This window comes from Hemibagrus wyckioides, linkage group LG01 (genome assembly GCF_019097595.1).
Source record: "Hemibagrus wyckioides isolate EC202008001 linkage group LG01, SWU_Hwy_1.0, whole genome shotgun sequence".
NCBI classification, from domain to species: Eukaryota; Metazoa; Chordata; class Actinopteri; order Siluriformes; family Bagridae; genus Hemibagrus; species Hemibagrus wyckioides.
The window spans coordinates 12,546,080-12,558,881 of NC_080710.1; the positions used below are offsets into that span (position 1 = coordinate 12,546,080).

General features: G+C 37.0%; 1 protein-coding gene across 1 annotated transcript; it reads right to left on the minus strand.

The window, feature by feature from the left end:
- Positions 1-671: 671 nt before the first annotated feature.
- Positions 672-12,727, minus strand: tnxba (tenascin XBa). The gene is made up of 15 exons (XM_058388660.1): positions 10,121-12,727; positions 8,703-9,312; positions 8,038-8,148; positions 6,027-7,952; positions 4,897-5,019; positions 4,666-4,809; positions 4,470-4,589; positions 4,233-4,388; positions 3,899-4,023; positions 3,136-3,268; positions 2,901-3,052; positions 2,673-2,769; positions 2,430-2,591; positions 2,178-2,341; positions 672-1,220 (listed from the first exon to the last, which is right to left on the minus strand). Exons 2-15 carry the CDS (start codon positions 9,181-9,183, stop codon positions 1,113-1,115), a joined length of 4,002 nt encoding a protein of 1,333 aa, XP_058244643.1. The 5' UTR covers positions 9,184-9,312; positions 10,121-12,727; the 3' UTR covers positions 672-1,112.
- Positions 12,728-12,802: the final 75 nt, after the last annotated feature.

Sequence of the window (12,802 nt, forward strand, 5' to 3'; positions counted from 1 at the left end):
TTTTTCAGTAATATAATTTATGTACCAGCATAGCGCATTTAATATAAATATAAATATGTTATGAAAATATGTTTGTAGATATACTTGTAAATATAATTACAGTATAAACTAAAATATATAAAATATAACTCTTTGCACTTATCCAAAACACCTTACAACTGAGACAGTATATCCAAGTAGTTAAAGGTTAAAGGTCTTGCTCAAGGACCCTAGCAGTTTGGTGTTGCTATGATTTGAACTCATGACCTTCTTATTTGTAGCGCAAAACCCTAACCACTGATTCGACCGCCATTTGAATGAACCAAATTTCTGTGCTTGAATAAACCTTTTTAAAAAAACAAAACAAAAAAACTAGCATATGAAAAGCACATATAGGATGATTCTCTCTCTCTCATGTAAAATATTCACTAAAATAAAGGGCGCAAAAAATGAACCACTAATATTTTTTAGATCTTGAAACACAGACCGTCATTCTCACGTGTTAGATTTGCATTTTCTGGTGTATTACTGCAAACCAGTGCATTGTGCATTGACAAACTGGTCAATCTTTTACAGTAAAAGTCTGTAAAATATAAAAGAAATACTGTACATTCACTGCACTTCTGTTCTTTTTTCACAGTGTATGTGCTGGAATTGGACAAAAAAAATCCTTTCACAATGCCATGTTGCCGATATCTGCAATTTATTTGGTATTTCTACAAAAACCTCTTTATAAAAAAAAATGGAACAGAAGAGAATGTTAGTCTGTAACCTTTACATCCAACAAAATGTAACAGTGCATTCATTTCAGTAGCGGCGTGAATCAGGAACAGTGTAAAGAACCCTTCGAATGTTTTGATAGCACATAATCCTTACTATACAGTCATGTAAGAGTAGATAATGCGGCACACACAGTATGTATCCTTCACACATACCTAGTTAAAAAGTACTATGTTTAATGGATGGTTGTTTGATTATTTATATAATATTAGATATTTATCACAGTATGGGGTATAATAACTGCAAAAAAGTAGATATGCATCTCCTAAAGTTATGTACAGTGTGTATAGAATGTGAAGTGTTGAAGGTTGTACAGTGTATCTGCATGTAGCGGCTGCTCTTCACTAGATGTTCTAGCCTTGGGTGTTGGTGGTCACGTGGCTCAGAGAGGCAGGACGCAGCTTCATCTCGGTGAAGGGGAGGGATGTGTCCTTGCCCTTCCAGTCAATCCACACCACTCCCTGATAAATACACACAATATATAATGAATACACAGCTCATTCTTTAATTCTTAACCACAAACACACACCGCAGGTTAATTGTATAATAAACACATTTTAAGGTCTTGATTTAAAGTCTCCCTCTGAGCACAAACTCTATGCAACATTAAGCAGAATTTCGCAGAACTATGGAAGTCTAATAAGCTTGTGACACCTCAGACACCTCAGTTTGGTGTATGTTTACAGATTTTTATAATCCTATTTTTAAATGACAATAAAACAAAGCACACTGTTGTTCATAGGTGTAGAGTTACCAGGTATATGCTGTATTTTATTTGTTAACAACTAAATTAAAATGCAGATCTTGTGCAACTTTTACCCGAGTCTGTATTTTGTTAGTCATTTTAAGTATTTCAGGAACAATTTTATGTTATTAACTGCTGATATCCTGCATTTTTTTTATAACACGGATAGCATGTTATGTTGTAATAATAATTACAACATCATTATTATGTTAGAATTATTGACGCTATGCAATATTCTTGGTTGTTTTTGGAACCATTTTATTACAATATATTACATTTTATATCTAATAAAAAATATTTTACGGTTTAAAGTCTAACAAAGTGCTCATATCATATCAGAATATGATATATTAGAAGTTATTTCTAAAACTAAACAGGCTTAATATTATTAAGTACTATTAAGTACTATTATTAACTAGTATTAAGTACTGATACAGTATTAAACACTAGTTCTTATAAAAAATAAGTTGTACTGGTTATATGGATTATTTTCACCTGTCTTCTGCTCATACAGTAATCAATATTAGAACTTTTGTAAAATAATTTATTTGCTTGTTGTCCTATATATATATATATATATATATATATATATATATATCGGTGTAATAAATAAACCAGAATCTATAAAGACTGTATAAGATATGAGTTGGATTAAATCAGATTATCTATATACCTGGTCCTTGGAGAAAGTTGCATAAACACCATTGAGATTGGCTTTGTAACAGTTTTTGTACCACCAGCCTCCCATGTATTTCTTTGCACATTGGACACTATTAATGCTGGGGTCCTTGTCCTTGGTTGAGAAAGGACAACCATTGTGGTATCTCATTGAATCCCCTGTAAACAGACGGAAACACTAAATGACACGACATCCCATATCCCTCACTCAATTATTTGTATATCCCATTCTCAACATTCTTCTTACCAGCTGTGCCAGAGTATCCAGACACATCAATGGTGTAGTGATTCACCTCTGACGCCACAGTGATGTTGGAGTAGTGAGCGTAGGCCGTGTCATTTCCTAAACGCAAATCGACGCGCAGGCTCATTGGTTCCATGCTAGTCAGAGTGTGAAGGATATCATTTCCTGAAATAGGACAACAATGATTTAAAAAAGGCAAGGCAAGGCAAGGAAGCTTTATATAACAACCTTAACCCGGCAGCTTACCAAGCCAGAATTCTGCACTTATCTCTCCAAAGCCTTTGGAATAATCTTTCCATTCTCTGAAGAAATCAGTAGAGCCATCCAATCTCCTCTGGAATACCTAACAGATGATAATAAAAAAACACACACATAATATTTTATACATGCATGTATTTGAAAAATGCAAGGTGTTAAAGAAGGCAACATTATTCTTAAACAAACTTTTAAACAAAACTGCATAGTCAAACCTACTGTCCAGCCTCCTCCATCAGTCTCCATATCACAGTAGACCCTCACTGCCTCTCCATCTTTACCCTGAGGGTAAATCTCCGCCTCTCCTGACTTCTTCATGCCATTCACCTGCACCTGGGAGCATTCAGCTGGGTATGGGTAAGGCAATTGCACTGTAGAAGAAGGTAGAGACCAGGACAGACTTAGAGGAACCCTACAGGAAGCCATGGTTTACAGGAAAGGGTGAGCATCTCACCTGTTGTAAATGCAGTGGAAACCACACTGATGTACTGCCCCTCACTCTCTCCATCTACTTTTACAGTGTATTGAGAAGAAGCCACCAGATCAGTTAACTTGTACTGGGACACAGTTGGATTTAGGATCACCTCCTGTTCATGAAAGGAAGACAAGCTGTAACTAATGTGATTACATTACAGCATTCAAACGTACAAAAGTTGCTAACTAAAAGTTAAAAGTACATGTGACTGGAATGTAGATGTGAGGGCTTGCATTTATTTTAAAGAGACAATATAGAGCAAAAATACAGGAACTATGGTATAAGGGTTATATACAAAAGTTAGTGGACACCGGAGCATCATACTCATAAGTGGTTCTTTCACAGAATTTAGACAAAGTTGGAAGAATAAGGCTGTATAGAATGTATCTGTCTCCTGCAGGGTTACAGTTTCCTGTCACTAGAACTAAGAAGCTCCATGAAGAAATGGTTTGCCAAAGTTGTTTTAAAAGAATTTGAGTGACTTCTACAGAGCTTTGACCTCAACCCCACTGAACACCTTTGGTTTGAAATGGAACGCAAACTGCACTCCAGGCCTCCTCAGCTGGCAGTACTATCTGACCTCTCTAATGCTCTTGTGGTTTAATGAGCACAAATCCCCACAGGAATGCTGCAAAATCTCATGGGTTTGATGGTCAGGCAGGGTTTTTGCCAAATATACATCTGGCATATATGCCAAATATACATCTGGCATATATGCCAAATATACATCTGGCATAATTACCTTAACCTCTTCTCCAAACTGGTATGTAAGCCTATAGCTTCTGAAAGATAAGTGAGTGCTCTTCCATGAAATCACAGCTGAGTTCCAGGTGACTTCATTGGGTGTCACTACCTGCAGCTTTACTCCTGTAAAAAAAAAAACATTCAAATACATAATAACACACAACTCCATTAACTAAAATAGCAGAAGAAAAGAATTTTTGGAACGAGTGTTCCTTTAAATGTTGGAATTTTCAACATATACCAAGAATACAGCAAAGTGCATCTGATGTTTAATAAACTGACTTCTCAGTGGTCTGTGGATAATACCTAATTATTTTAATGTTCTGCCTTACCGCTTTTTGTTGTAAAGGTTGTGGAAACAGATCTACTTTGGAGACTGTTGATTTGGCTTATGATCTTTACTGCATAGAGGGTAGATCTGTGTAGACCTCTGAGCTGGTGCTGAACAGAAGTGCCAGATAACATCACTGTCACTGTCACATTAGGAGCTGTGAAATGAGAAATATACTCAGTTAGATACAGATATGAAAGCTCATCATCAGACAGCTCAAAAGATTAACTCATCTTACATCTTGTTGATCCATAAGTGAGGATATAATGATCGACTTTGGCTTGAGCAGGCTTCCATACCAACAGTGCTTTACTGTCTGTGATGTTCACCGCCTGGAGGTCAGTGGGGGAGTCAGGTACTAGACAGGACAAATGGATGATTAAAAAATGACCCTCTAATATTCCAGTAATGCTGAGATATGTCTGTAGTTCTACCTGTAACAACCAAGGCTGTTGTGGCTTCACTCTCTGTTGCTCCCATAATGGACCTGACACTTATTTCATACCGCGAACCAACAGACAGCTTGGAAATGAGAACATGGGACAACTGTGAGTCAACAGTCATGGATCCTGTCACCCCTGAAAAGTAAAAGTATGTCCCATGTCACAATCAAAGGCATTTATACACACAGTGCAGAGTAAATGTTATAACCTTGTCTAAATTACCATTTGCAGAATTGGTGTATGTTACTTTGAATCCTGTTACTGTGCTTTTAGGTTTGGCCCAGGACAAAATGAGAGACGTTTCTGTAATGTTGCTGAACAGCAGTTCAGTTGGTGGTTCAGGTCCTGTTGAAGGACATAGAAAAACATTAATTCGTTCATTTATTCATTCCTTCAGTAAGATTTGCATCTGGAGTCTATCCCATGAAGTATAAATTAAATAAACCAATATGCAAATCTTAAATGTATGAACCGATTTGTGTAGGAATTTTCTGTACTGCTTATAATACACAGGGTTGCAGGGAACCTGGAGCCTATCCATTGCAGAGGACAATTGCACACACACTCATGCACCATGGACAATTTAGAGATGCCAATCAGCTTACACCACATGTCTTTGGACTAGGGGGATAAAACTGCAGTACCAAAAGGAAACCCCCAAAGCATGGAGAGCACATGCAAACTCCGAGCACAGCAGGGCTCCAACCCCCTGCACCAGAGGTGCGAGGTGTGAGGCAAATGTGGTAACCACTAATGTGTAGTGTAATGAAATCATAATCCTTAACTACTAATTGTATATGTTTAACCTAGATGCTACATGCTAGTTCTTCATATGCTACTTGCCCACCCACTCAGAGTTTTGCATCAGCTTGAAAGGTCAGTATGATATAATATATAATATAATATATATAATATATATAATATTCAGTATAATATTCCTTAAGATGGAAACAAAGAGGATTGGCTTTCAAATTAGAAAAAAAGAAATTTTTTGTCAATCTTTTTAGTTAAATGATTCTTTCTGACTGCTTTCTCCAGTTAATTCACATTTATATTGCTGCATTAAATGTTTCCTTATATTTCTCTCTTAATGACTCTAAAATAATAATAATAATAATAATAATAATAATAATAATAATAATAATAATATTAAATCATCATCAATTCTTCTTATTATTATTTGTGAAATAATAATCACAATGCAATAATAATTCCATTGCTTGCATAATAACATTAAATGAACAATCTTTTATAATGTACTAATTTCAGGTCTATTTAAGAGATATTCATATTGAGTAGGATTAAAAAGTTGCTGGTATCTGAGGTGTAGAAGTGAAAGCATGTTTATTTACCTGTAGAGACAAACAAACGGTGAACTTTGGAGCGTACGTGAGGCCCGGAGCTGAACAAGGACACTGAGTACTTTCTCTGTGGTCGAAGATTCTTGAAATGATAGGAGCGGGCACTTCCAGCAAGAACCTGTGAGAACTTCTCTGCACTCTTTCTATCCACTTTTCCAGTGTAAACTTTAGCTGAGGTTCCGTTTGAACTAATCAACTCATCTTCTTTTAGATCACCGTTTTGGCTTTTCTCTGCTTCCTCTGCATCATCCTCACTGCTTCTTTCTGACCAAACCTCCCTCCTAGTTACTGTGAAGTTCCTGAATACTCCTTGAGGAGCTTCCCATGTGATAACAAACCCTGTGGCAGTTATGTTGTGAACCTCAACTGGTCCGAAGTCAATGAGTTTTGTTGTGCTCTCAACATGAATTTTAGGAGTTGTGATGTTTTTAAAATTGCTGTTTACTTTGCTCTTGCTAGAAGCATCTTCTTTGAGACTGTGGTGCAAACTCTTATCTTTTTCACTGGTGGTGGTGGTTGCATTTACATTTACTTTCACTTTTGTTACAACTGTCGTCTCATCACCTTGTAGCAACTTCTTGCTTTTCTCATTTGACTTTTTTTCATTTACACTATCGACCTTTCCCCTTTGAGGTGATCCATCTTTAATGAGTGTGGGATTAGGCTTCTTTTCCGTTTTGATGAAAGTAGTCACATTGAACTTTTTTCCCACTCCCAATTTCGTTTCATCTGTAACGTCTTTAAGAACGTTTGCCACATTGCTCTGTAGTAAATTTTTGTCCTTCTCCATTGACATTGTTACACTGAGATGGCTGTCTTGCTTTGTCTTTTTAGATGAATCATCTTTAAGAAGCGTAACATTGCCCTGATGCAGCTTATTGTCCTTTTCAGGAGAAGCAGTTTTGTTTTCATGTTTCTGTACACTTTTTGGTTTATTTCCCAGTGGAACCTTAACAACTTTTGTCCTGCTCACTATTTTCCTTCCAGATGTTTGCTCTTTAAGAGGTGTGGCATTGCTCTGGCTCTTCCTCTCTTTTTCAGTAGCGTTAGTTACATTTAGATGCTTGTCCATTTTTGTCTTTCCTAGTGATGCTTCTTTAAGAGGCGTGATATTGCCCTGGTTTAACTTCTTGTCCTTTTCAGTGGAACCAGTCACATTTACATGTGTTTGCCCTTTTTGGCTTGTTGTTATCTCATCATCCTCTTGCAAATTCCTATCTACTTTTCTCTTCCCTGATAATCTGATAATCGGTAAGTTGTTACTTTGAGGCAACTTTGTGTCTTTTTCAATGGAAGTAGTCACAACTGAAAGTTTCTGTTCAGGTGATACTTCTTTAGGTTGTGTGATGTTGCCCTGGCTTAGCTTTTTGTCTGTTTCCACCCGTGTCTTTTCAGTTGATCCTTTTGAAAGTGTACCACTCTCTTTGGGTGACTTTTTGTCTGTCATGGTAGATGTAGTTGCATTTAGATGTTTTTTGAACATATTCTTTCCATGGCCTTTGTGTTGCTTCTTATCTCCTCCTTTTAACTCTTCTGTTGTATTTGCCTGCGTTTCCACCTTCGGAGTCACAGATGCTCCTCCTTTAAGAATCTTCGTAACACTGGTCTGGGATGGCTTTTTTTCATTTTCTGAAGTCACATTAGACAAAGACGGCTTCCCATACCTTGAATTGGTTTGAACGGTTTCATTTGCAGACAGGTTTGTGCCTGTTGACAGTTTCTTAACAGTGCTTTGAGTTACATTATGGCTCTGAGGCATATCTTTGTTCAGGGGAATTTTTTCAAAAGTTTCTGGACCTCTTGCTTGATCTTGATGCCTTTCCTCTTTGTCATTTGTACTGATTATTGTTTTGTTATCTTTTGATGATGTTGTTATGACAGTGTTACTATCAGAAGACACCTCATTTTTCTTGGCACCTTTGAGAGTGAAAATTGCACTTGCCATTAAAAGTATATAACTTTCTGAAAAACTACATGTCTGTTTAAATATCATGTGTCTCACCTTTGCTGCAGTCAACGCCAGTATAACCAGACTGACACACACATTTTCTGTTGACACACTTTCCATTCTTGTTGCAGTTATTTGGGCACTGGACTTCAGAGCAGAGGGTGCCTATACACAGGGGCAAATATTCTGTTATTTGAGTGCAGGAGATTTATTCATACATCATTAGAACGACATTATCCACTAATCATATTAAAACTTTAATCATTTAGCATAATTTGCTTGTATAACAGCACCTAATTACTAATCAGCTTGAGTGTCAGGGACTTTCTTTTCCTGTTCATTCTGTGTTTAGAAATAAAGAGAATTCGCATTGACAGTGAAAAAGAGGTGTGCAGTGGATTTCATCCCAAACTGAGCTTCTCCATGGATCTCAGCTCAAACACAAAAATAAGAATATAGGAATAGGAATAGTAACAATAATTTTAAAGATCACACTCACAATTATTTATGCTGTAAACTTAACCTAATCATTTTAAAAGTTTGCTCATCAAAGTATCATTCTGTCCACATTAGTTATTAGCTTATACCCTTATCTGCCAAATAATGATGCTGTGGACGTCCTTATACATGTTTATGACACTGCTACTAAAATACTCCAAATAAAACTATTATTAAGTGACATGCATTCAAGTGGTGCACATGAATTTAAAACATCTTACACTTTTTCTTTAAAGCTGACATTTCCTTTTCCAGTATCTCTACTCGGTCCTTCAGTGCAGCCATCTCAGTCTCACAGCCTCCAGTGCAAGAACCTGGCACCAGGTTGATGTGGTGCATCATCACCAGAGGAGAACCTGGTTTCAGACTCAGTTCTGTTTCCTGTGCTTTGCTGGTGTTGACCGCGTCTTTTTGAGGCTCCTTCTGAATGCAGCCTTCAGTGATGACAACTTTGATGGGCGAGCTTGAGGGAGGCTTCTCTTTGGAGGGTTTCTTAACACTAGGAGTCTCAGGAGGCATTGTCGTAGAGACCAGGGTCTGACTGACATTACTGATTTTTGTGGCAGAAGAAAGTTTTTGTTTGATATTGGGTGTCGTGATAGTATGAGGTGCTGTTTTAGTGGAATTTTTCCTCTCGCCTATTGAGGCTTGATGAGTAGGAAAAGGGATTAGCAAGAAGAGGAAAACCAGGAAGATGAGCATAATGACTGGATGACAGGAAAACAGTCAATGCTTTGGGTAGAGGTTGAAAATCTACTTTGATAATACAGACGTAGAAGAGAGAAATCCTGGTACTGGTTTATAAATTGCTGGCCAAATCTTATGTATTAACTGAAAAAGAAAGACCATACAAGCAGGAGTGATTTATCAAAATATATATCTATACTCATAGAACATATTGAATCTTACATGTGCTGCCACCATCATCCATCATCCAAAAAATAAATAAATAAACAAATAAATAAAAATGTTGAAAAAAGTATGATTTACGAGTTTTCAGCCAAACCCAAACCCAAGAATGTACTCTTCATACCATGCAGAGTTAAGATGTGTACAGAAGATACGAATGAGCTCAATATTCAATATTTAGCAAGAAAAAAACCTGCCAACAGGACTGTATATTTAACAGAGGTACACTGTGTATTCAGCCTGTGAAGGAGGCCAATGTCCTTGGCTTGACTCTTATATAATATCTGGAATACTGAATATTCCCAACTGCAAAAACAGTTGAGGTACAGATAACTCTTACTTCTCCTGAATAAAAAAAATAAATAAATAAATAAATAAATTCAAATGAGAGTTTAACATATTCAAGCTTCAAAAAAACTAAAGGACAAAAAATGGTTTTAAAGGACAAGTTTCCAGTGTATCCTTTAATACTGCACCGCTATTTTATACACTTTTTGATTAATAATTTGCACAGAAATTTGATTTGAAAATAGATTAAAACACTGTAAATTCACCGAATCTCTGGAATGCACAATATACTACATATTTTCATTCTTTTACTTATTCATTCATAAACATTTAATGTATATTGTATATTTTCTGTCTTGTAAAACAGTTTGTAAATCCATTACAGCAGCAACACAATGAAAATGCATCGAAGCTTAGAAGCAGTATTATTATAGAAACTCACTTGGGCTCTGACTTGAACTGCTATTGTGTGGCTCCCTCCATCTGCTTTAAGAACCTCCAATGGTGAGATGCTAGAAGGAAGAAAGATTGCATGAGATCCACCACTACCTGAGGAGGGAGGCAACCAAACCTATGTACTTAAATGTAACACCCAAATTCCCCGCCTCTCACCTGATTTACGGTATGTTCTGTTGAGATGCAAGTTAAACACACAGTCCTATATTCAGTTGCACACAGTCCTATATTTATGCTGAAAAAAAGAAATGATATTATTCTGGCATTCCCTTTATTTGTAATCCATCTTTTAAACCCTTTTTACCATTTCCTCTGCCAGAATGGAAATCAACTCATCAGACATTTACATTTAATTAATACATAAGATTTACAATTATTTTAGTACTGCAAGTCTGATATAAAATGATTCAGGACTATGTTGGTTTGAGTGTGAGATGTTTTCCCCCCCTGTTAGGATAACCTTACACTGTGTTTTAGTGGTTGAAGATATGCCTTCAAATTTTAGATGTTTATGAGCAAGAACTTGGGGCATCCTTAAAAGCAGAAAATGGTTTGATATCACCATTTACTTAGAAGATAGAAATGTTTGTGTGAAAAAAACAATTTCTTTTTTGTTTTTTTTTTGGAACTTTTCTTTGAATATTGCACCTAGAAGCCTAGGGAAAACATACTTATGAAAACCTGGAAAACAAATTCTTAAAGACTTAAGTGTCTACTTTCATATGAACTATTAAGCACCACTGTGGAGTGTAAAAATGAGAAAGAAAATCAATGGTGAACATGTGCACAAAAAAACAGACCTCTGGTAAAAAATAAGGTCATATGGGATACAAATGAACATGAAGCAGATACTAATCACATGAAATGAACATAAATTCAAGCATATACCCATACCAACACAGGCTCATGCTCAGTGGCCTCATACATCTATTATTTCACTGCAGATATATAAATCTTAGTCATATAGGATATGTAGAGTAGTTTTCCTCCTCTATGCCAACGTGTTACGGTGTTAGGATTTTTCTCCCCTTTCCAGTGGAACATAAAGAAGGCTTGTCACTACCCCCAGCTGTATCACGATGGGTGGTCTGTTCTCAACAGTATTCCTCTACCCAGACCTATTTCACAGGATGTCCCATTAGACCAATGTTAGTTCCTCAGTGTGTCTGAGCTGACCTTTCCCTTTTTCACTAGGGCTAGTTCCTGGGCTTGATGCAGTTATGAGTGTACACAGCCATGTGGAAGCTCATCAAATGCAATTTTACAGATTAATGATAACAGGTAAAAATCTGAATTTCTTAAAATGTTAAGTGAGAACACAGACTAGATTTATTTACTAAGGAACATCTGTTACTCTGCTGATAGACTGATTAAATATGAGCATACTCCACTACTCTGCTATATAGTGCCAAGTGAGCAATTTTTTTTAATATAGGTGTGTATGTACACTAATCAGCCATAAGATTAAAGACATCTGCCTAATATTGTGTAGGTCTCTGGAAGTATTTTGTGTAGACCTCTAAAGGTGTGCTGTGGTATCTGACACCAAGACATTAGCAGCAGATCCTTTAATTCCTATAAGCTGGAGGTGGGGCCTCCATTGATCAGATTTGTGTGTCCAGCACATCCCATAGTTGCTCAATTGAGATTTGGAGAATTGGGAGATTTGGAGGCCAGATCAACACCTTGAACTTGTCATGTTCCTGGAACCATTACTGAACAATTTTTGCAGTGTATCAGGTTTTGGGATCTCTGTTTTGGTTTAGATGCTCTGACCTTACATCCATACTCTACAGTAAGTTACAGTATATGGGAAGGACATTTTTAACCCACACTGGTAGTCATATAAAAAGATTCCTTTCTTCTATACAACTGAAAATATATGCATTTCAAAACATTATTTATATTTGCATTTATTGGTACTAAAATAACAAGAAGTTTAATGGTGATAGAAAGACAAGGCAGCCATTCATTTGGTCCTGATTGAAGTGATGGCCAAAGCCCCCGGTTGCTTACATTGGACTGGCCTTCAGAGATTGAAATAATATTAGTGCTTAAAGCTTTAGTTTATTCATGTTCCCCTTTAGCTGTCAGCCTTCTGCTGAATCTCCTGACCTTCACCCATTACCTTCCTACCGTTTCCTTCCTGGATTGTTTGTGCTTCCTCTCCTCCTCTCTCACTGCTCTCTATACTTTCTGCTCCACATGAAAGCATTCTCTCTGCTTTTCCCAGCAGGGTTAAATCACTCACTCGTTTTATTTAAGCAATTGATATCTCATAGTTTTTGAGGAGCATTTTAAGAATAAGCATTTGCAGTTTTGGGTTTGAATGTGGCTCTGTCCTGCCCTTTTCATACGTACAGACTGTTTAGAGTTTACCTGAGCACAAAGGCTCCTCTCACATACTTCACCTCATGATGAAGGTAGAGGGTGGGCAAACCTCTACAAAATAAACAGGAGAATTGGCAGGAAAAATGAATCACCCCACTCTGAACTGCTGAGCGAGGCTCGATCACTGGGCGGCCATGAATTGGAAGGGTTTGTACAGGTGAAAGAGCTAGCCAAATGCATAAGTGTGGGGATATGCCAACGTAAGCATGTGCTATCATGTGGTCACCTGTGTGTGGTCAGTGGTTTCTAGCTTCTTGAATCATTTTGCTGAAATTTG

Coding starts and splice junctions, on each gene's coding strand:
- tnxba (XM_058388660.1), bottom strand. CDS start 9,183: ATGCTCATCTTCCTGGTTTTCCTCTTCTTGCTAATCCCTTTTCCTACT. Junction 7,953..8,037: donor TGGCGTTGACTGCAGCAAAG/GTGAGACACATG, acceptor TCACTCTCAAAG/GTGCCAAGAAAAATGAGGTG. Junction 4,389..4,469: donor CACTTATGGATCAACAAGAT/GTAAGATGAGTT, acceptor CTCATTTCACAG/CTCCTAATGTGACAGTGACA.